At 42.7% G+C, this 24,147-nt stretch overlaps 1 protein-coding gene and 1 long non-coding RNA gene across 2 annotated transcripts in view; one reads left to right on the top strand and one right to left on the bottom strand.

Moving 5' to 3' along the window:
* The window catches only part of HECTD2 (HECT domain E3 ubiquitin protein ligase 2), a 68,548-nt gene extending 52,668 nt beyond the window's left edge, over nt 1-15,880 (bottom strand). The window contains exons 1-2 of the mRNA XM_037047332.1: nt 15,650-15,880; nt 1,708-1,837 (exon numbers count right to left, since the gene is read on the bottom strand). Of these exons, the coding sequence (XP_036903227.1) occupies nt 1,708-1,837; nt 15,650-15,787 (268 nt within the window). The 5' untranslated portion in view covers nt 15,788-15,880. The remainder of the gene's footprint in view (nt 1-1,707; nt 1,838-15,649) is intronic.
* A 128-nt stretch (nt 15,881-16,008) lies between these two features.
* On the top strand, nt 16,009-21,244 carry LOC118988025 (uncharacterized). The gene is made up of 5 exons (XR_005066697.1): nt 16,009-16,095; nt 16,704-16,757; nt 17,624-17,700; nt 19,621-19,713; nt 20,812-21,244. It is a non-coding gene; the product is annotated as an uncharacterized LOC118988025 (long non-coding RNA).
* The last annotated feature ends 2,903 nt before the right edge of the window (nt 21,245-24,147 follow it).

The raw sequence follows: 24,147 nt of genomic DNA, 5'->3' as shown, positions 1-24,147 counted from the left end.
GTCGGATGTTTTGTTCTTCCTTCTGGTCCATTCCATTGATTTGAGTCCCAGTTTCCTTTCCATCACTATTGGTTTCCTGGACATCTCCCTTCATTTCAATTAGTTTAGCCTTCATATGTTCCTCTAATTTGTGACTATAGTCAACCAGTTCTGTGAGCATCCTGATAAATAGTGTCTTGAATTGTGCTTCTGAGAGGCGGGCAATCTGTTGGTCGCTTAGAGTTACTGGCTCTGGGACTTTGAGTTCTTCTTGCGCCATCTTTTGGGCCCTTCATGCCTGTTCCGTAGAGGATCGGAGCCCTAAAGGGTTCACTAGAGCAGGGCAACTAAGTCGCTGGGTTGTGACACTGTATGTGGGGGCAGGGTCAAAGAGGAACAATTGTGTCCCGTCTGCCGCCTGCCGCCGCGGCCCCCACCGTCACCAGGCCCACGCGTTTCGTTCCACTGCATGCGAGTGTGCCACCGCTGTCAGCCCTCCACCACTGGGTTCGCCCCCTGGGGCCTGTGTGGTCCTTCTCACTGTGCGCGAATGTGCGACCGGGGTCAGTCTGCCCCACACCCTGACTGGTTCCAGGCTGCCTGTGCGCCTAGGTCAGGGGATCTGTCCTGCCCGACCCTGCTCGTTGCTGGCTCCGCCTCTCTTACCATCCCCGTTGAACGGTTCGTAGTTGTCGGACTTCCGTATAATTCAATTTTCTTGTCTTTGGGTGTGTGCTTGTTCTCCAAACCTTTGTTGTATTCAAACTTGGCTGTGGGAGAAGGCACAATGTTTCCACCTATGCCCCCATCTTGGCGGAAGTCCCAGTATTCTTTAGTTATTCATTTCCACCTATTTGGTTATCTTGGTGTAGTGTTATCATTATGCAGCTTTACAATATATGGTACCATGGAGAAATGAACTCCTGTTTTTGAGTCCTCCAGGACATTTATTCTTATAGATTAAATACAGAATCATTTTCTTAAGTTTTCCCTCCCAAAGCTGTTGAAATTTATTAAAGGTAGAGAGCAAACTGAGTGTACCTCGCATGGCTATAATACTTATGTTAAGTTTTTCCATTCATGCCACCTTTTAGTCTTTGATAGTTTTATAGTTTTTCTCACATATGTATTGCTCCCTTTCTTTTAGGTTTATTTCTAAGTGTTTAATATATGTTCCATTAAGCCTGCTAACTGCTGCTCAAATAAGGAATCTACTGAGTGCTCATGTATTTGCATTGTGTCTGGCTCCCTAACCTCACTTTCTTATTATTCATGAGCTTTGTATTTCATTCTTACTCTACATAACAGTCACCTAAAATGACTTTGCTGCTTTCTGTAGATACTTACACAGTTTATTTCTTTTTTCATTGTATGAATTATCTTGATCTACCATAAATAATTATGGCAATGTTGGAAAATTAAAATCTACTTTTTCTTTTTTTTCTTATCCTCACTGGAGGACATTTTTTTCATTGCTTTCAGAGAGCGAGGAGAGAGAGAGAGAAACATCCGTGTGAGAAAGAAACATTGCTTGCCTCCCGTACGCACCAAGCCTGGGAATTGAACCCGCAACCTTTTGATTACAAGAGAATGCTCCAACCAACTGAGACATACTGGTCAGAGCAAAATTTACTTTTTCAATAGTTTGCAAGTACACTTTCAGTCAAGATATACAGATTATGTGTACTTCTAATGACTATGACCACATTATTTATTTATTTCTTTTACCATTCTTGATGTTAGGGAAAACAGGATGTGTAGGTGAACTTCTGTTTTCAGCGGCTTCTTTCTTCTGGCCAACAGTTGAAATAGAACTGCTGAGAGTGGAAATCTGGCCTTTGGATCCTCTGTCCAAACCCTAAAAGCAGAAAAGTTAACATTGCAGCATAATTCCTATCAGCTATACTTAAATTATTTTACTGTAGAAATCATAAACATTTATAATAGATTTTAATTTCACGGTAGATAGAGGGTAGATAGACAAAACAGGGTAGACATAGGGCAGACAAAACAGGTATATAATATTGACTTACCTTTCCTAGGACCAAATAATTTTAGGTACAAAATGAAAAAATAATATACTCTAGCTGCTTACAAATTAATGAAGTTTGGAAATGGGGATAATAACAGTACCTTCCTCACAGGTCATTGTGAGGTTTAACTGGGATAATGCGTGTAAAATAATTAGCAGAGCTCCTTGCACAAAGTACCCACTCCAGTCGACTGCCATCCTCACTATGTATTTAGAAAACACTATTCCTCTGACCTCCACAAATATTTTCAATAAAAACGTACATGAGATACTTCTCAGGTCAACTCGTTGAAGGTTTCTTGCCTTCTGATGCAATTTTAAAAGTTCAGATAAAAAGATAAACCCATAAGAGTTCATTTCTTTCTAAGCACTGTGATTATACTTTGGGTAGACCAGGATTAAAAAAACATGGAGCAATCTTCCTATAGCATAGAATCTATTCATCAACACACTTTCCACAAAATAACTATCAAACTCATAGGGTAAAACTGATCTGTACTTTAGCTTCAGAGTTACCTTATGCGTATTCTCAGCTCTCAGCTCTTTCCAGATTATGGTACGTTCTAACTTCCAGATGCTTAATAGAATACAGTAATTAACTCCTCAGCATCCACTTGTTTACTGCTGGTGTAATTTCTTTGCTTTAATAGGATGGACTTTCTTTTTCATCTCCTCCTTCCCCATTCACAAGCTTGATTTCCACTTGTCTTTTTAGAGTCAGTTCACGTGCTGTGTATCAAACACATTTACCCTCACCAAACAGTCGCTCTCCCACATTCCCCACTCTCTTCCAGACAGGTGGAGCCATCTGCTTAATTCTAATAGGCCACAAACAGAAATAACTTTTGGGAACAAGGAAATACTAATGCATGTAAGGCATGTAGGTGGGAAAACCCTGAGCACCCCCTCTCCCCACTGTGACACCATGGAGGACGCAAGCTGAGGTGTCAGAGCATCCACTGGCCAGGGTCTCTGCCACTCTGACCGATGTTAGAGTACACCATTAACAATGAATATTTAAAGTTTTCAAACACTGCAACTTGGGGCTACTTTGTAAATGCAGCATAAACGGTCCTATCGCAACTCCTCTGCAAGGCCTTTTCTATGGTCCCCATTTCCACAAAAATCAACTACTCTTATTTATTGCTTGTAATTCATTTAAACTATTCCACTGAAATTATAACTGTTCTCATACTGGTCCTTCATGCTGGACAGGAATTCCTTACTCATCACAGAGCATGACATCCAGTGGGTCTTATGCACTGATCCTGCACTTCAGAGAAAATTTATTATGTTTTCCTTTTTATAACAGAGATTAGTATAGAAAAGAAGCATTAAGAATAAATTTCAAATATTGTACACACAGAATGAAAAAGTTAGAGATTGATTACCTAAGTCCTTTATTTCACAGATGAGGAAACTGGGATCATCTGAGACTCACCTAAAGTCATTCAACTAACAAGCAACAGAGATGTGACGGATATTAGATGAGAACTTGAGGAATACTTCCGTGAGGAAAATACTATATACAATTTTGTGTGTGTGTGTGACATCTTTGCCTGTTCATAGGATTTGTTGGGGGGTTTTTTGTTAGCTTTATTCACTTCTGCTTGCTTCTTGGGTAAATTTAGGCTCAACGAAATCTGAGTTAATATTTCTGTTAGGGTTAGCCTACGTGATCCAGCCTATAAAAGTTAAACATAGTGCCTAACTGAAATTAAGTAGTCTTCTAGTAGACTTTAGTTACAAGCCTGAAGTTTCAGAATCATAGACGGTATCTCCTACCCAGGTTCTCATACAGAACCTGCCACACAACGGGCAGTCGCTAGCTGCTCACTCCTGCGGTAATGACACAGTAAAGCGAGTCATTCACTGAGTACTTGGTGTATGCCTAGTCGCCTATTAGGTGCTTTAATAGAACATTCTATGAGATATGTATTCCCACCCCATTTTAACAATGAGAAAATGAAAGTTCCATGTCCAAGTCCACAGAGCTGGTAGGTGGGAATTCAAACTGGAGTCAGAATGGCCCTGACATCTGCGCTCAAACAATGAAATCTCAGGGTCTCTCACTCTAGTAACTCTCACACGTTAGGGTGTATCACGGATACCTGGTGTACTGCACATATCGGCCTATTTTCACAGCAACCTTTGTGGCCGATATTATCTTTTACACTCTTGTAGATATATACTGAATGTACTCTAATAGCTTTAGGAGCAACTCACCTTACCAGAGAAAATGAACAGAAGCAGAAAAACTAAGTGTACATCAGGGAAACTTTGATGTCCTAGCAATCTAGGAAAGGCTCAGAATTTCATTTTCCTCCCCCTCCTGCTACCCCTTCTTAATAAGAGGAGGTCCCAAAGAGCATTGCTTAGCTCACCTGTGAAAGCTCCAATGATAAAAAATAACAAGTAACTGACTGAATCAACAAAGCCATTTAACAAGCATTAGTTCTAGTCTTTAGTAGATTTAGAACGTAGATTCCCAAAGAGAACAGGGAAAATTGGAGAAAGAGATAAATAAGACAATGATGAGCAATACCTTTCTCTAAAACAGCCTTAGTAATAACATAATTTGCACAATCTTCGTGAACTGAAGCAATATGCTCAAGTTCACAGAACTAGAATGTTGACTAGTAAATAAAACCAAAATAAATTATACATTTGAAAGAGTACATCATTCCTTGCCATAAATACTAGAACATTTAAGGAAGGATTTTAACTACTGGGCCAAGTTTGCTCATTTGTATGTTTTGTTCTATTAAAATGTCTTAAATAATAGTGGGAACAAATGCCAGATTAGATACACTGAATTATTCCTTTGTATGTGCTAATTAATAAAAGGAACCAATGTGTAAAACAAGGTTGATGAGTGTCCCCCTCAGTAATAGAGCTTTGTTCTTTGCTGTAAATATCTACAATAACTTAATATATCAAGGGCATTTTTTTCATTGAGAAACACCCTGGATGTTACCTGAGACTGATCAACAATAAGATTCAGGAAACAGTGTAGTTGGAATATAGAATCAGAAACCGAAAATGGCCCAGTGAGATGAGACTAGAAAGGCAAGCAGGGACCTTTCCTGAAGGCTTATCCTGGGAGGGGACAGAGAAAAATCGGTGAGGACTCATAAAACAGGGCACGGTGTGATCACATCTACACCTCAGAAAAACTCCTCTGGCAGCGGTGTAGGGAACAGACTGAAGGGGAGTTCGTACGAGAAGCTAAACCAGGTGTCCTGAAAGAAATGAAGCCTGAACTGAGACAACAGTAACGGGGAATGAAGAACAACCGCCGGGACCAGAGCAATGGCAAATGGTAACAGCTAGTTCAGGTCCAAGTGTGAAGCATACTGAGAACCAGAGAACCCTTCCATAAACTGCAAAAAACCAAGTAAAATGACTTATTTCAAATTTCAGGAGAATAGACATACCAGATATCCCCCCCAAAAGAGGGCAGAGATAATTTTAGAATGTGTAAAAACTTGAAGAAAACTCTAGAGTGGATTATATAAATATATGATTTGTGAGTGACTAGAAAGGCACTAATGTTCATGAGGCAAAGCCATGTTTCTCGTACCAAAATAACAATAGTCTTCTAATTGATAGGGTCATCATGTTACTGTTATGTATCAGTTGTTACGCAGAACTAATACAAGGTCAGAACTACGGGAAATATTGGCATGTATAATTGGAACTGACAAAGATGAAGAATGAATGGCCAAAGACATAAGGTATCCGAGAAGGTACTCTGTTAAAAGCTAAGGGAGGATAAAGTTTCAAGAAAAATAGCAGTCGACAATGTCCAATGAGGAAGAGTGGGCTCTCAAATGAGCCTACGGGAATAAGCAACTAAGGAACCACGGGGACAGTGGAGACAACAGATGCAGAGGAATAGGGTGGCAGAAACTCTCCTGAAATGGACGGGCAAACGAACGGGGACCTAGAAGATGAAAGCAAGGAGCAGGGCCGCTCTGCCCTGAAGCTTTGCGGAAAGGGAGAGAGGCCAGTGGCTGGAAGGGGAAAAGGTCTGGGGGAAGATACCCAGCTGCCGAATCCAAAGCTTGCTTCTCTGGTTTCCAGAACATCACTGCTGCTGCTCTTTGTGCAGGAACGGCCGTGGACCGGAGCAGAGACGGGCGCTCGGCTGAAAGGCAGCCCTCTGCAGGCCACACAGGCGGCCTGGCATGAAGGACAATGGTACTTCCTAGGCTGTCAATTAGAGGAGGTCTCCCCAAATTTTAGGTGGAGGTACATGGAAAAGAGTGACTGACCAAGGGTGAGAGAACAGCTCAGGCGCAGAGAGCAGCTGGTTTTTGTTCTTGCTTGCTTTCTGGTTCTAAGCTGTGTGCACCATTCCACTAAACCTCATTCTTCCAGAAGGAGGCATAAACGGCCTGATTTTCTGCTCCTTGTGATCAAAAAAGCTGAAACAACACGAAATAAAAACCTTCATCCACTAAGTCTCTTGTTTGTCAAGTGACTGTGCTCTTGATACCTTTATACTTGAGATGACATGAAATTAATCGTGCCCAATTTAATAGGCTGACAGTGCATTACAGATTAGTAAGAGCATCCCCCCCCCGAATACAGCTGCCCCATGCTAGCACACCCAGGAGAAACCTCACACATAACCTGAGACTTTCGTGAGGAAAAGCGGGGCAGTATGTGGTGCGACAGTAAACTGACCAACTAAAAATTAGAGAATCAAATCAAGAATTTATTGGGTATTCATATGGCATCAAACTTCAGACTGCATTAAAGGCTAGAGAACATTAAGTCTTCTAAGAATTGTGTCTACCAGTTACTACATCTCGTTTCCCGGGAGTTTGGGAAGCGTCATCTCTGAGTCCTACAGAAGAAGAACACTACAGACGAAGTCCTGGAACGTGGCCAGTCTACAGATACGGGCTGGTTGCGCTGGAGAACAGATAGTAGCAGGGTACCCAACCAGCTGTTACAGATCGAAGATAAGTACAAACAAGGAACACAGTGGGGGAGACACTTTCAGGACTCACTGAGAAAAAAACCTCAGAATATTTAAACCCAGCACAATAAACAATACACTTGACTCTCATCAAAGGCTGACCACGGGTTTAGTAAACATCAGAAAAATTTCATGTTCATATCTCACAAGCACCTAACACAGACCTCAACAGTCCTGTTGACTATATAATCACATGGATTATATATAAAATAATATCAAAGAATTTAAGTAGGCAAATACTTAAGAGTACCTGTTTTGTTCCTGTTAACACATAATTAAATATTATGGACTTTGTTTAAAATTTCATTGTAATACATGAGTTCCTACTTTCAACCTTTACTGAGGGATATTCTACATCTGAGTTACATTTTAAGTAGGAGTGAGTTTTGTCATATTTTTCTATCAAATGCCAATAAGGAGAATATTCATGGTTTTCCATGACAGCTTTTGTATTGAACATCAGGTTCTATTATATTCAAACTCTGGTAAGACTTAATTTGTTCACCTTCTATCCCCAAAAGCCATCTTAGGAGATAAACATTTCTGTTCACATTCTCAAACAAATTTGATAAAAGAATAATTGTTGATTCTGTTTCATAATGAAACTTTACAAAGTCATACTCTCTCACTACATTAGTCTCTGAATGAAAATACTTTGAGTGGAATTTCTATGTCTATGAAATTCATTATTTGTAACATTTTAAAGTACTTACTTTGCAAACAAGATGGAAATGCTTGCATTTTAAACTAGATGAAGCGAAAACTATGTTGCATTCTAGCTATCTGGACAGGTCAGGCTGAAAGAGGTTTTATTTACTTATTTATTTATTTAAGAGACAGCATACAGCAAGCACATAAGCAGAGGGGCCACCCTTCGGTTCCGCTAGCTCTGCCAGCAAAGTATCCCAGGGGATCCAGTCCCCAGGATGTGTTCAGTTTGAGAGGAATGTCTGCAATGCACTTTGGAGAATGTTCCATGTGATAAATAGCAATGGGGTGCTCCAAAATGTCCAACAGCACTTGGTTAGTTGGAAAACTCACTTATATATAATACCTATTGTTATTAACACCAAGTAAAAAGCATTAAAGGTAACAGCAGAAAGGAAATTCAACACACGTTAGGGTAGGGGTTTGTACCCCTTTCTGGTCTCAGGACTCCTTTTCGATCTTAAAATTACTGTATATCTGTACTAATTCCTTTCAGAATAACAAAACCATTTATGGAAAAGTAACTATTTTCCCAAACCAAAACACAAACAAAAACACACGAAACTAGTGAGAAGAATGGTACTGTTCCACATTTTGCAAATCAATTTTTAGTATCTTGCTTTAATGGAAGACAGCTAGATTCTGACACCTGCTTCTGCACTCAGCTTTTCTGCGATCTCAGGTGTCACGTGGCCTCCAGAAGTGACATCACCAACAATGAGACAACAGGCAGGAAGGAGACAAGACAAGTAACATCTTCCTATCATGGGAAAAACAGTTGTGACCTTGTAGACCTCTACAAGGAAGTAGAGGACCCCACTGTGAGGACTGCCACACACGGATCAAGGTTAGTTAGAACAAAGGATGGATCTGAGAATCTTGGAAGGACAAGAAAAGACATCATCTAAATGCTCACCGTGTACCACGGTCATTTGCTGCATGTCGCTATGGAGCACGTGAGACGCGCCAGTCCAAACTCAGATCTCTAGTAAGTGTCAAATACACAATTTTCAAAGACTTAGTATTAAAAAGAGACAAAAGTCTCATTAAGCATCTATATTGATTAAGTGTTGAGATGATGCATTTCTGGATATGCTGGATTAAATATATTATTAAAGTGAACTTTATCTCTTTATTACTATTTCTTTTAATGCGGCCATTAGAAAATTTTAAATTACTGATGCGGTTCACATTATATTCTAACTAGACAGAGCTGATCTAGATTTTCCTAAACTAGATCCAACCCAACATGCACCCTCAGGAAAAAAAAAGAGAATTATTAACCCAATTCACTATTTCCCTGCAGTGTTTAGGAAGGGCTTGCTAGAAAGGTAACAATGACAATCTGAACACCGCTGGCCACACCTCACTGAAATTTATTTTTTGAATCCAGATTTGAATATTTCAGTGGTAGGTTAATTGTTTCAGTCTCATTGAGGCCAGGGACCATCTATAATGCACCGAAAAACTACTTTACAAAAGACTGAGTGGCTTCCTGAGATGCTGGGTAAAGGCTATTGTGTCAAAAGATTGGTGAAAAAAATATACATCCTTCTATGTTGTAAGTTAAAATAAAAAGCATTTAAGACACTCTGCCTTACCAACTTTTTAAATAAACTGACCTAAACCACCATTTAGGGACACATCAGACGAGAGGCCTCAACGGCACTGAGAGTCTGTCTACAAAGGAGGTATTTTAGGCCCCGTTACTGGGTAAAGTTATTTTGTTTTTCTTTCTTGTATGTTTTTTTTTCTTTTCACAGTTCCCTGTTAGGATGCTGGGTTATAAATTTAGAAGTGCTAACTTTGTTCTACATCTTTCTAGTAAGATGTGAAAAATTAGCTACTTTCAAGGTAAGAACTTCCCTCCCAAACCAAATAACACCAATCCCAGTGAAACTGCTTCCTTTAGGTGATATAAATCACATCTGTCACAGGAGACTAGGAGATGAGGAAGTGGCTTCTGAAGCAAAATCTTGACACCAAAAGAAATCACAATACAACTGGTCTCAGAAATAACTGAAAATTAACCCGACTTAGTATACAAGAAATGTTGGTCTGACCTCAGAAATTTCAGGATTTATCAGGAAGGCAAGGTGACATGGGAAGTTTTAGTCACTTACTTTACGACATAGGAAAAGAAGAAACGGCATCAATAGACTAACCATATGCAGGAAAAGACTATTTTTAAAATGCGTGATTTGATGCAGTCACAATTCCTTGACCAATTTCTTATTCTTTAATAAAAACATATGGTTCGAACCAAGTTTATTTGAAATATAGCTTTCTTAATGATTAGGCTCAAACTTTAGATTGCCTTCAATTAAACTCCATTAGTAAAATGTCAGTAATTTCTATTTTTAAGAGGCATGTTCACTTATTCCCCCAAAATGTTTTCTGATAGCTTAGAAAATGTCACCAAGTGCCAAATATCAACTGAAGAACAAGAAGTTATTAACATAAGGCTTAGACGTCTAACATTTCTGCAATGTGAGAAGTGTTACCTCACCCACAGAACTAAGTTACAATACTAGGGGGGGAAAGCAGGAGAAAAAGCAGGGAAATACACATATAGATGTATTTTTGTAATAATCTGTGATTTACTTAACTGCTTAAAACACCTCTGCCAGCACAGCTTTTATGCTCTGCTGTCTCAGCTCCTGTTGAGAACATAATGGACAAAGCACACAGGATTTTCCACGTAGGAGGTTGTTCCAGGCACTTAGATGGGCATGGTTTACGTGAGTTCACACAGGCATGTGTTTATTCGCAGTGGTGTTGGCTGAATTGCCTTTTTATGTAAACATTTTTCTGTAAGAGAACTCGTCTGAAAACGCTAGACTCCTTTCTCTGAAAACTTTCTTCTCTTTCATTCCTGTGATCTATCTAGATGCCACGTCATGTAGATTCTTCCGTCCCTTACGTGTTAACACCTGGCCGCCACCCTAGTGAATGCACCCTTCATCTCTGGAATGAACTAAAAGCTCTTCCCTTTGCTCTCTTCCTCCTCTTTCCTCCAGTCCAGGTACCTCCAATCACTACCACTGATTTCATTATGTTGTTTATTTAAGAAACTCCAATGGCTTCCCACTAACTGCAGAAAAAAATGTCCAAATTTCTCTGCCTAGTGATCTGGCTCCAACCCCATGCAATCGTACTCACCTCCCACACATTCCCAGCATGCCTCCATTGGGCCTGCCTTATTACTCCCCAGTTCTTCCCTTTCAGCTTTGTTCATGTTGTTTTCCCCACTGGATTGCTTTACCCACTTTCCTTTGCCCATCCAAGTCCTATCATCCTTCAATGGCCAGCCAGCTTAAATAACTACTTTAACTTCAAGGCCTTTCTGCACAATTCTGCGAACACTGACTTCCTTTCTCTGATCTCCTATAGCGTAAATTGTTTCTGGGGCTCAATGTGGCTTTTACACACTGCTTTGCTTTGTGATGTTTTCATGTGTTAGCCCTGCCTACCCTGAAGCTGGAACCTTTTTCTAAAAAAACAAAAAACAAAAAAACAAAAATCTCTGGTCCTTGTGTTTTCTGTAACATCTACCCTGAAGCTAAACATAATGGATGTTCCATAATTGGTAGTTAAGTTTTGGCACAGTGACTTCACAGCCCATTTCTGTATGTCTGACATAACATATACAGACTTCTCATTGTTTTTTTTTAATTTTTAAAGCTTTTATTCATTTATGTTTAGAGGGGAAAGGAAGGAGAGAGCAAGAGAAATATCAATGTATGGTTGCTTCTCATGTGTCCCCCGCTGGGAACTGGCCTGCAACCCAGGCATGTGCCCTGACTGGGAATCGAACTGTGATCATCTGGTTCGCAGGCCTGTGCTCAATCCACTGAGCTACACCAGCCAGGGCAGACTTCTCATTCTTATTACTGACTCCCTGTCACATTTCTCCACACACCTTATGCTTTCCCTCAACTATTCCCTCTCACCTTCCACCTGCTTGGTAAGTCTCCCAGCCTTCACTGGGGGCAAATTTCTCTTTAAAATCTGAGACTGGTTTCTTCTGTTTCCCTTTACCTCCCTGACCTAAGTTAAAATCTGGCTCCTCCTTGAACCCAACTTCACTCCTTGCTACCCTCTCCCATGGAAAACCTCCCTTTTTCCTATTTACCCATCCTCACTTGTCACTGTTATTCCTGCTCTTCCTTTGACTATTTTTCTCCTTCCCCATTCACAAATTTTTCTAACTCCTGTATTACATCAGCAACGAATTTATAATATTCTGCTCCACTCCAATCTGTCAACCTCAGTAGATTCATATTCGATCATTAGACCTTCGCACCCATGCACTACTTCGAACGCCTTACCCTCAACTCTGTGGGCTCGCACCACCTCTCCGCAGCTGAGAGGCCAAACCCAAACACTGACAGTCCTCGAGGGCTCTATCTGAAGCCTCTTGGGCATCTCCAACAGAACCACTGAGGCTGCGTTTCTCCCCATTCCCCGGCCACACCTGCTCTCTCTGCTGTGCCTCCACAGCTTTCGCTAGTCCAGTTCAAACGCTGCTCCCTAAACTAAGTACCGACTTGGGGCAGGCTGGTTAAAATGCAGATTCCACAGAGATTCTTCTCTTCAGTACACAGAGCATCAATTTTCAATCTGGGCTACACCTGCCAATTGAAAAAAATATGCCTGAGCCCCATGCCCAGAAATTGGTGTAATGGGCCTGCATTTGAGCCTGGCCAAATATGGCTTTAGAAGTTCCCCTTGATGATTCTATTGTGCATCAAAGGTTGAAAAGAATGGTTCTCTGGGGAGAGATCTGTAAATTAAGACTATAACAGGCTATCAAGGTAACTCTGTGGTCCGTCAGATTTAAGACCACTGTGTTAGATACCTCCTGGCTAGAATGGACTTCCCTTCACACTTTGGCGATCTTAGGATCAAATATTTTGGGTCTCCTCTTTCCAGCACCCTCAATCTCACCCCTGTACCTGTCTTTAAACGTCATAACCTGGCCTTCTAGTAATTGTGGAGAGCTATCACTTTAAATTATTTTCGAATTCTCATAAAAATGTGACACAATAGTTTTGGGGAGAAGACTAGGGCCGGTGCGTTATCTGAGTCACAAACCCTGTCTATACAGAGCTGTTAACTTGGGGTAAAAAGGAGGAATCACTAAACTGGATGAAAGAAAAAAGTTATTGAGGACAGTCAGGTTCCTAAGCAAACCTCCAGACACTCTAATCCACGTGAAGGCTGAAAAACAACCGAAGGAGCCACTAGCTGTCTTTCCTTGCCCCCACACCAAGGCCTTCCGACCCTAGAGTGAAGTCAGTCGTCATCCCAGTATCCTGGCTTTCTCACCCTCTGGAGCACAGGTGGCAAACACAAGGGCCCCCACCTTGTTTCATCTGGCCGCCTTGTTTCTACCCAGCAGCAGTGTCAAGCTCTCACTTAGTGGTTAAGAAGTAGTTACACTTATACAGTCCTAAAATTACATTCAGCCCTTTGAAGGCAACTGTGAGGCTGATGTGGCCCCCTGGTGAAAATGAGTCTGACACCCTCGCTCTACAGGACCAAGTACATACTTCCCTGACCTGCGCTTTTTACTGCTATAACTCAGAATTCCAGATCTAGACATCTCTCTTTGACAAATATTGTACATATACACATTCACATGTACACACATCATCATCATCACCTTCCCCTTGCTCTTTTTTTAAAATTCATCTTGGAGATGGAGACAGAGACACGTCAAATAGGAGAAACATCAGTCATTGCTCCACCCATCCACTCACTAATTGGTTGCTTCCTGCGTGTGCCCGGACTGGGATCCAAGGCAACCTTGGCACAGACGGATGATGCTCCGCTCCAACAGCTGAGCTGCTCACGCAAGGCTCCCTTGCTCTTCTAACTCATGCTGCAAAACCTGAGAAAAAGTCCTCTTCCTTCCTGTCATGATTCAGAACCTAGTGCTAGTGACAAACCTGTCAACTCAAAGAGCCATACATTCTTAATGTCTTATTTAAAAAAAAAAAAAGAACAAAACAGCTACCAACCCCATAAGACCTTCTAGGCACCAGAAATTGCCTTCAAAATCTCAAGTTTTTCTATCCATCCTCCTTCTCTAGTTAAACCTGTGTCTTTTCAAGACTTAAGATTTAAAAAAACTTAAATTCTCTTCTTCTAGTAGTACAAGTCCATAATCCTTTATTCACAGTCCCAAACTCTATAAGCTCTTGAAGCTGGAAAGTTTTCACAGCTCATCTGGTGACAGTCCAACCTGATTTGAACTGATATTAAGCTATTTATAATCTGACTTCATTTAGTGTGAACACACATATATTTCACTGAAGAGCTATTAATACACTTGATTATGGAGAACTAGACAGGACCTCACTGTGGATATTACATGAATGTACTGAAAGGTAATATGAATTGCCTTTCTAAAATCTGAAAAACTCTTAACTCCAAAGCCCCAAAGGTTTCAGATAACAGTCTATATGGACCTGTGCCCACACTGTACCAATTTCTCCAAGCTTTTATGCCAAACCTTCAATTTTTCAATTACACTGCAGCAAATAAATGTTTCGAGGAGGTGCTCACTTGAGGACCTAAACCCATTCATACTACTGTTTCTGAAATGGCATGCATTCCACTGTCGAAAACAACTGACTTAGAATAGCTACTGTTGAAACACTAGCTATTGGCAAGTTAAGAACTCCCTGGATGAGCTCTGGAAGCCCAGGGGACTAACAGAAGAAACTGGTTCTGCCAGCAGATGGGTGACAAATTCCTTTAAAGGATTTGCCAAAGTAATTCCTAACCATAACCCCAACTTTCCAATCAACTGTAGCTATATTTTAAAATGCTATATTTTAATTTTATTACTGTCCACTTTGCTGCACTGATGCAACATAAAGAGCTCGTTCTAACGATTTCCAGTTACCAGTCCTTAGCTATTTTTGAAAAATCAAATCAAAACATTATTCCCGATACTTTAAAGAAGAACGACTTATTTTCATAAGTTTTTAGTCATGTAAGAGGGCGGTTTTAAGAAATGAATTGCACATAGAAATAAAGAAGACATATCATGCTCTCTAACTTTTATTATTTTGTCACTCACAGCTGCCTGACAAAGTGGTCTTTAAATGTACCAGAGCAAACTCTCAGTATTTAAATATTATTTCAAAAAAATCTCAAAATATCAGAGGTTAATTTTTTGTGTGTTTTCCAAAGTAACCAGTCATATCCACCAGCAAATATAGGGAAGGGGGCCATTACATCATCTGGCAATATGTAGTTTGAAGCCTGAGAGTGTTCATCAAATAATCTTCAAGAAAATCCGGCTGGGAAATAGCCCTGTCAAGCTTAGATATCTTGAATTTAAATAAAAAGGTTAAAAAAGCCTCCCCACCTTACGTCACATGTCTGTACCATATGAAAAAATATTAATAAAACCATCACCCCAGGCATCTACCTCCCACTACCCTGACAGCAACGGAGGGTCACAAGTGGAAACTCGCTGCGGAGTCCGTTCAATTTGGAGGAGGAAGGAGAGAAAAGCAGAAAAAAAAAAGGCAGAGTCTCCGCTCTTCAAAGGCAGGCAGGCAGGCAGGCAGGCAGCTCGGCGGAAAACCCACTCCCGCCTGCCTGACACCTTATCCTCATCCCACGGATAACGCCAACTCCGAGACGCTGGTCAATTCCTTAGAGAAAACGCACTGCCCCCAAACCAGAAAATAACCAAAAAACAACCAGTGGACGCGGCCACCTGGTTTTCCTAGGGTGGAAGGTGCAGCTGGCCAAGTGACCGCCGCTGTCCAAGAGGCACAACTCTTTCCTGGGAGACTGCGCGCTTCGCCGTGCGTAGCCCGGGGATCCCCGGAGGAGACTCGGGCCCCCGGGTGCCCCTCGTCCTCCCTGACGATGCCCGCCGTCGGGGCGCCCCGCGGCTCCCGCCCAGCACCTACCGCTGTCGCGCCGACGTCCGCCGACACGAAAGGCGGCAGCCTCTGGCGCTCCGGCTCCTTCCCTTTCTTCTCCTCCGGCGCCACCACCGCACCCGCCGGCGGCGCGGCGGGCGAGGGCACCCGATCCGCTTCGCTCATGTCGGGCCGGGCGGCGGGAGCGCGAAGCGGCAGCGGCGGCCAGGCTCCGGCTGGGGCGGGCGCTGCTGCCGCCGCGACCGCGAGAGGGCTCTGGGCCGCCGCTTCCACCGCAGCGCCGCGCCGCGCCGCCCCCGCCGCGCTCCGGCCCCGCGCGCGCCCGGATGCCCCGCCCCGCCCCGCCCCCGCGCGCGCCCGGGCCGCTGACGCCGCTCCGGCCGCTCCCCCGCCCCGCGCCCACCCCCGCCAGCTCCGGGCTCCGCGCTCCAAGGTGTGGGGCGCGGGGTGCCGCCGCCCTCGCGGCGGCCTGGGTACGAGGCCTCGCGGCAGGCGCAGCGCCGCCTTGTGCTTTGCCGTCATTCGGGGAAAACGGGGCGGAGGGTCCACATTGGAGGGTCTGCACTCGGGGGGCAAGCCGAAGCCTGTGGAAGATCGGACGGGGAGGGAGCGCGCCCTAGGGGCGCCTGTAGGGCGGGGCGAGCGTGGCAGCCTCCCCCACTCCGAACGCCGGGGCACAGGGCGTCCAGACCGGCGGGATCTGGGATGGGGGTCTTCTCCTCCCCAGCGCCCAGCGGTCTGCGAGGGGCGGCTGCGCGTTCTGCCGTCCCTGTCTGCCCGCCTGCCCATCCTCAGGAGACAGTCTTCCTTTTCGTAAGCGACCGGCCCAGTTTGGAGGCTCCGAGGGTACCCCCATCTACAAAAGAAAAGCAGGGGGAGGGAGACTGAGACGTCCTGGGCTCCACCTTCTCCACCACAGGGCCTGACGGCCCGGCCACACTTTCCATTTCTGTTCCTCTGGAGCCCGTTTGACTGCCAAGTCCGCCTCTCTCTTCCCGTTCCCACGCGCCTACGTCTTGTTCTCTCCTGCATCCCTTTGCTACGTCGTATCCCTTATTCCTTTCCTTTTTGTAAGTTACAGATGGACAGACCCAAACTCTGCTGCGTAATTCTTAATGTCAGATCATTCACATGGGTAAGAACTTTAAAATTCAAGAGGAAAGCTTTTAATCATGAAATTAAAGCAAATCCCCAACCCCAAGCCCCCAAGACAATTTCCTTCCCTTTTTTATTGCCACCTCCTTTCCTTTTCTCAATCTGTAGGAGGGGCTGAGACACCTGCTGATCTAAGCAAAGGGAGAGAGTAGGAATAGGCCGTGTTCCCTATTAAAAATAAGAAATCTCTAGACCAAAACTCCAGATTTTTAGATTGTGGCTTTGTTATTTGATTCAAGGTTGGATGAGGTTTTTTTCTTTTTTCCATTACCATTCCATCACCATTCCATCTCCTTATGTCCCCCCGCCCATCACTACACTGTTGTCCATGTCCATGAGTCTTTTTTTCCTTTTTGCTCAGTCCTTTTCCCCTACCCTCCGCTCCAAGCAAGGTTGAGTGAATTTTCAGATCAAGGATACCCGGATCCAAATATAAGAACCAAAAATGTACCTGAAACAAACTGAAGGATGATGTTAATCTATTGGGTTACGTAATTCTGTTACTAGCATAACTAAATACTAGTTACAGTGCATCATGAGATGAGGTTGTGTGTTTTTCAAACGCGGAATTTGAAACAAGCAAATCTGAAGCAAACAATGTGATGAATATAATAATAATTAGCATTCAAGATTACCTTGTAAATTAAAATTCTGACTTTTACTAATAAAGCTTTTGTTTCCATGTAGTTGCTGTCAAAATTTTTAAAATGTTAATTAGTAGGGAGTAAGTGCCAAATAGTCATCAAAAAGGTATTTTGTTGCTAATTAGTCTTGGAGGGAAGTTATGTATCCATAAGCTACTTTGAAGCTTTCTCCTTCTTACTATTTTTAGAAATTCTTTTTCAGGATTTTCTTTCCTCCTTAAGCCTCAGAAATACTCATCCTAGACAGAGAAGTGTACACTTATTTCACACGTTTAGCAGGTCAGTTTGCTGATCTTTTAGGACAGTGATAACTCAAATGCTATTTTGTAAATAAAAGCCCCTATTTTAACAATTGAAGGCATTTTGTGCTGCCGAACTAGGTTCATAGGATCCTAGGGGAGAAAGTATTCTCTTTCCTATTGTTTTCAACTGGATGTACTAATTCGTATTATAATGTTTGGATGAGAATTATATGCCTTATGCTTTCTCTTTTCATATGTGAGACAAAATAAAAGTGTGTCTGTCTGCATATGTAGTCACATTCAGTAGAAAAAATACTTAAATATTGGCAAAATAAGGTAAATCAGAAATTTTAATTTCTGCTACTGCCCCAGAGGAGAGAATCCAGCTTGTGAGTTACATACCAAAAATAAGTGGTTTGTTGATTTTTTACACCCTGTTAGACGTGTTGCTCTCAGTGGGTCACCCCATCCTTCCTTCATGCCCATGCTCCCCAGTGTGGGAGCCGGAGGGCGGGAAGGGGCTCTGGAAGCTGCAGCGATGGCTCCAGGGAATAGTGAGTTGGAAAGACGTGTTCCCAGCTGGCCACCAACATGCTCCTGGGGGCCCAGGTGGGAGAGAGAGGGTTGTGGAGCGGGACAGACAGAAGTGCTATACAGAGTGTAGAGAACACACTTTCCGGCTATGCCAGGTGTCGGCGAGAAGTGCAGTGGTGATGGCATCAAAGCATCCACGGGGGTGAGGCAGGACAGACCTTTCACCTTTCCGGAGTCCAGATGGAAGACCTGCGCTCGTCCATTATCCCTGTGGGGAAGGTGGGTTTGGAAGGCAGGTGTGGGAAAGTTAGAGAGCTAGTTATTTCCGTGGAAGAAAAGGAGGGGTCAAATTACAAGGTAATGGAAGGTCTAAGTTATAGATAACATTCTATTGTAATTATGTACAGTGATACCAATCTAGTGAACGATAGCAGAGTAAGTTCTGACAGGTCTTTTAGGAGTGCTTTATAACTAATAACTGTAGAAGGAATAGCAATGAAATAGTGAACTTGTTTTTTTAAAGGAAACATCTCACATTTCAACTTGAGCATTGTCCCACAGTAGTGAACTTGGGGAAATAAACTTATTTTAGCCATGTCGATGTTGTTAAAAACATTGTTATAGTTCCTCAGGTTTAATGACTGTAGCTTTTTGAAATTACTGCTAAAAATAGCTTTTCCTTATTACATAAACAATTCATTGTTGTTATATAAAAAGTTAGAAAATACAGATTGGCCAAAGTGAAGAAAATAAACTCTGGATCCTGTCCAATGTCAGATAATCACTAAGACCTTGGTTCACAGCTTTACAAAATCTGTTATCTGTATGATCTGTCCATCTGTCCATCCACACATAATGCTTCTTGGTTTGTTTTTATGAAAGCAGAACCTACTGACCTACTGTTTGAATCTGTACAACTCATTCTTTAGAATACCCCCAGTGGTGTGAAAAATCTGACTTTAGAGAATGATTTTCTTTAATTGCACAATGTTATATATAGCCAAGACTGACGAACAGGTGATCATGAAGATTTATATTTTGAATGAGACCTCTCTTGAATCGATTCTTTTTCTTCGGATTCCCATAGCCATTGATCTCAAGGCCCTCAAATCTCTAGCCCAGGTTGTTTGCGTAGCCTGCCAGCTGGTCTTGCCTTCAGTGTTTTGTCTGCTGCGGTTGTTAACAGAATGACCTTTTCAAAGTACATAACTTGTTGACAGTCCTTTGTTTAAAAACACTTCGATAATCTTTCAAAGCAAAACTCTGAAATACCCAGTATAGCATTCACTTGAATTCTTTTTTTTAAAAAAAGCCATTGTCTTAATGTCCCAGTGAGAATCGATTGTTTCTACTGCCAGAGCACACCGCACACACCTTCGTACACCTATCACGTTACATCTCAGCTGTCTGTTACCCACAACAGGTCACCACATACACAGGAAGGGCCGTGTCTAGCCATTCCTCGAATCTGCACTTACAGCGCAGTACCTAGAGTGTGCTGTCCAGGAGGCACGCAGTAAGCTCAGAGAAAACGGAACCAGATGTTTTCTTGATGTGGCTTCTAAGGGTCTCTGGAGACAGTGTCAGATGCCAAAACACGGAGGAGCGTATAGTGGAAGCCTGAAGGAATCCAGGACATTTCTGAAGTTATGGAACTGATACACCAGCTGGGACGGCCTAGCTCTGGGTTTCTTGTTAGACAAATTCTGATCTTGTTTAAATCCATGTTTATTGGTCTTTCTATCATTTGCAGCCAAACACGTTCCTGTTACACAGTGTGTATGCACACAAGCCCCAGAACTGGTCAAGTGGTTGAGTTTTGCCTGGTTTACCCTGTTGTTTCAGCTGTTAAGACACAACCGCAATCAAATGTGTCATCTTAATTCTAGGATTAATAGTTGAGAAATTATAATAACCTCTGTAAAAGCATATGAACTTCCTCAGAATTAGAAAAGAGGCTCCAGTATTTCAACTCAAGATATTTGAAAAGTAAAATTAGTAGTTGTGAAAATCGGCTTTTAATTCTGGTCCTTCCATTTTTAACTAATTAATGAGGCCCTGGTAGCATCGCTGTGTCTTTGAGTTAGCTTCCTTATTCGTGCATAGGTGTTATGAAACAAATTGAAAAAAAACACAAAAGTGCTTTGCAGATTAGGATGCATTTTAATAAATTTAATTTGATGCGCACTTACCGAGTAAGTGCAAGCACTTTCTAAGGACTGGTTCACGTATTCTTGTCAGGAACCTACTTTCAATATTGCTGTAGAGTAGGGATTTACCCCCCTTTTAAAAATGGGGAAATCAAGGGATGATACATAGTAAACGGTGCAGATTCATCACACAAAACACAGAATAGTTGCTAAAAATTGTTGACGGTAGGAATAGATGGGCATTTCATTCTTGAGGAGCTGTAATTGTATGCCAATCAGGATGTTATAAACCAGCAGATGTGGTCCCAACAAAGGCCTGTTACTGCATGAAGGCTTGTCCAGCACCTCCCTGTTGCCCAATATCCTGATAGAATGTTTTCTCCTGGAGATACTGAAATAATCACCCTTTATTAAGGTTGCGATCCAAGTAAATAATCTTTGGCTAATGATTCCTTTGGCGCCAGAGGGTTTTGATAACTGATACAGAAGATCCCTCATCTTTTGCAAACTCCTGGCCCACAGGCTGAAAAAATGTTATTGAATGGTTGACTGTTCAATGCTTCCAAGAGCCCGCTGTTTGGGAATCTGCGAATGTTACTATGTGACAGTCCTATTGTGATTAGGAGAGCAACAGAGGACCTTCGGGAAAGATTTGAGTAAATCCTGTGTTCCTGAAACACAGAGCTGATTTTTAAAGGGCAGGCAAATATGAAATCAGGGTTCCCAGTTTCACTTGTTAGGCAATAGGTGTTAGCGCTAATGGGCTGCATATACACGGCAAATCTCCTCCTGAAACAAAGCAGGTGCATCAGAACTTCCTGGGCCAGCTCTACTTTTATTATTTTAAACTTTATTTATTTGTTGGTGGAGAGAGGGGAAGAAAGGAGAGAAACATCCATTGGTTACATCTCCTATGCACCCTGACAAACTGGGACTGAGCCCACAACCCAGGCATGTGCTCTGACCAGGAATCGAACTGGCAACTTTTGCTTTGTGGGATGATGCCCCACCAGTGGAGCCACACTGGCCAGGGCTGGGGCAACTCTATGTCTGTCACATTTTTCTTCACACGAAAGGGTGTCCTGGGCGATGGGGATTGCCAGCATGCGGACACCTCCCGGAACGTGTACAAGTTCCTGGCTTCAGAGTCCTCACCGATGCATTCTGATGATCGTGGACCGGTGTTTCTTACCTCTGATCTGGACATCATGACGAAGGACCTCCGCTTAGGGGCAGAACACTAAATGGCACTAAAACACCTACTTCTTGAAAAAAATGCCACCAACAAAGAAGTGCATAGTGGAAGTCGTGAAGCTCCACGACTACCTTGAAAACCGTGGGCTTTTGTAATCATACTCATTACAAAGCTCTTTTGGAAATCCGTTTCTAAAGACCAGTCTGGATTCCCAGCCATGGCTCTATTATCTTGGCAGATTCCGTCGTCAATGGCTGCTGCTGAGACCTTTGTCTGTAAGCCCGGAGAAGCCAGACCCAGTGTTGACACCCTCAGTGCTCCTGCTGTAGGTTCTGTGCCGCTGGAAGTTTTCATGCTAGGAGGCCTTCCTGACCACCTCTATCTGGGCGACAGAATCAGTAACTCCATCACCAACTAACCAGCATTGTTAATTACTGTGTAGCAGGCAACAGATTGGACCGGGTGCTCAGGATACCAGAAGGATGAAACCATCCCCCAGGAAGTTCACAGTGCAGTGCAGTGGACTCTCTGGGTAGCTTCTTGAAATGCAGACTTTCAGACCCCCCAGAGATTAGGGCTGTCATGTCGCAAAATCATCAGGTGCTGGGGCCGGGGAGGGGAGAGTAGGTCCTCACCTTGTCTTCTGTGAAACTGGTACTGTCTGGAATGTGACTGCACCATCCCTGGGACTGTAGAGTCTGGAAAGTAGAGTGGGCACTGTGGTGTCTTCCCAACACCCATCTCCCTTTCTTCTGCTGACTACAAACCCCCCACGGCCACCCAATGTGCTTGTGGAACCATGTCTTCATGTCTGGTTGCAGGAGTTGGCACACAGCTCAGGGTGCATCAGCACAAACCCATCTCTTGATCACAGTGTTGGCTCAGGAATGGGCACATGACCCAAGTCGGTTTAACAAGAGGTGAACAAATGTTTTCTGGGGACTTTTAGGGGAGGATGCTTTGTTACATAGGGAACTTTGGGGAACAAGCTCCTTTCTCTGCCAACCTGTGAGGAGATAGGAATACCTCTCTGCAGGGAGCTGGGGGTGCCTCTCTGCAGAATGAAGCTGACACCGTGGAATCTGGAAAGAAAGAAAAAGAACCCAGTACTTAATGACACTGGCAACCCACTCAACCCCTTTGACATAAACTCCTGTTTCTTTTGAGAAAAAGTTTGTGTGTACATTTGCATTTATCTGTTTGTTTTGTGTTATTTACAGTGAAATAAGTCCTTGCTCTTACGTGACTTTGAGGAGGGTGCAAAAATCCTCATTTTGAACAAGCTATTCCAGGTGATTCCAAAGCAGGTGGGGATGGGCCTAGTCTAATGTTTGGGGAGACATCACCTTCGGAGGGTAGAAGTGTTGCTTCGTAAACTTAGTTTGGAAAACTCCTGAGGAAAATATGTAGTTTAGGCCTAGCTGGTGTAGCTCAGTGGACTGAGTGAGGGCCTCCAAACCAGAGGATCGCAGTTCAATTCCCAGTCAGGGCACATGCCTGGGTTGCAAGCCAGTTCCCAGAAAGCGACTCACAAGAAGCAACCATACGTTGATATTTCTCTCCTTCTCTCCTTCCCTTCCTCTCTAAAGACAAATAAATAAAATCTTTAATAATAAAAAAGAAAATATGTAGTTTAATAAGAAATGTTTAAGTCATATTTAACGAATTATATTTTGAAGGGTTGGGTCATTTGTTCATAATATATTTGCCAAGGTCAATATATTTGGCCATAGATAAATGCTCCTGAAATTTAAAATCATATGTTTTCTGCTTTGCTATCATAGAAATGATGTCACTGCAGACACGACAACTTGTTAAGATTCTTATGTGGTGAAGTGAAGAAAATGGGCTTTAAGTAATCATTTCTTAGTGAAAATGGACCTGTCACCTCAAATAGTCAATAGATCAGAAAGTTTAAACAAAACTTATAGTTCCTTTATTCTTCAGCTCCATAAAAGGTAAAAGAATAATGTCCTCTAAAAGCTGATATGCACCCTTATGTCATCTTGGCCTTTCAGCTATCAGCTCCCCATAACTTACTCTGTCGATGAAATAGTGAAATACTAAAATTTAATGAATGGCAGGTAAAAATGGCCAAAAAATTACATCCTTTATCAATCTACATCTTAGAAGTTTAGGCATAAAAAGTTTTCAGTAAATGACAGCTCATTGATGGTAATATTCTTTGTACTCGAACATGCTTATTGTATCTGTGATCAGTCTATAATGATAATGTTTTCGAAGGAAAGGACATGAAGGAAAAGGGACCAAACACTCTGAAAAAGGTTTCTGTCAAATTCCAACATGCACTTTTTAAAGACCTCCATTTGGTGAGGGTGTGTGTGTGTGTGTGTGTGTGTGTGGAGAAGACCCCCATTTGCTTAAGTAAAATGGTCTCATATGATTCCAAAACCTTCCCTGCGTCAGGGGTCTGAAACCTTCCTTCCTGTCTGGCAGCAGAGGTCTCTGAATGACTGATCCCTTGAAGTAGAAATGTCACGGGTTGTAGGGTAGGCAGGATTTCTGAATGATCCCCAGAGATGCTCCGCCCTGCTATCCAGGCCCCCATGAGTGTGAGGAGAGCTCACCCCCTGACTGTGTTAGG

This window comes from Sturnira hondurensis, unplaced genomic scaffold (assembly GCF_014824575.4).
Source record: "Sturnira hondurensis isolate 20B ecotype Veracruz unplaced genomic scaffold, ASM1482457v3 Scaffold0005563, whole genome shotgun sequence".
In the NCBI taxonomy this organism is placed as follows: Eukaryota; Metazoa; Chordata; class Mammalia; order Chiroptera; family Phyllostomidae; genus Sturnira; species Sturnira hondurensis.
The sequence above is the reverse complement of the archived record's forward strand: the minus strand, read 5'-3'. Positions and strand labels throughout refer to the sequence as shown.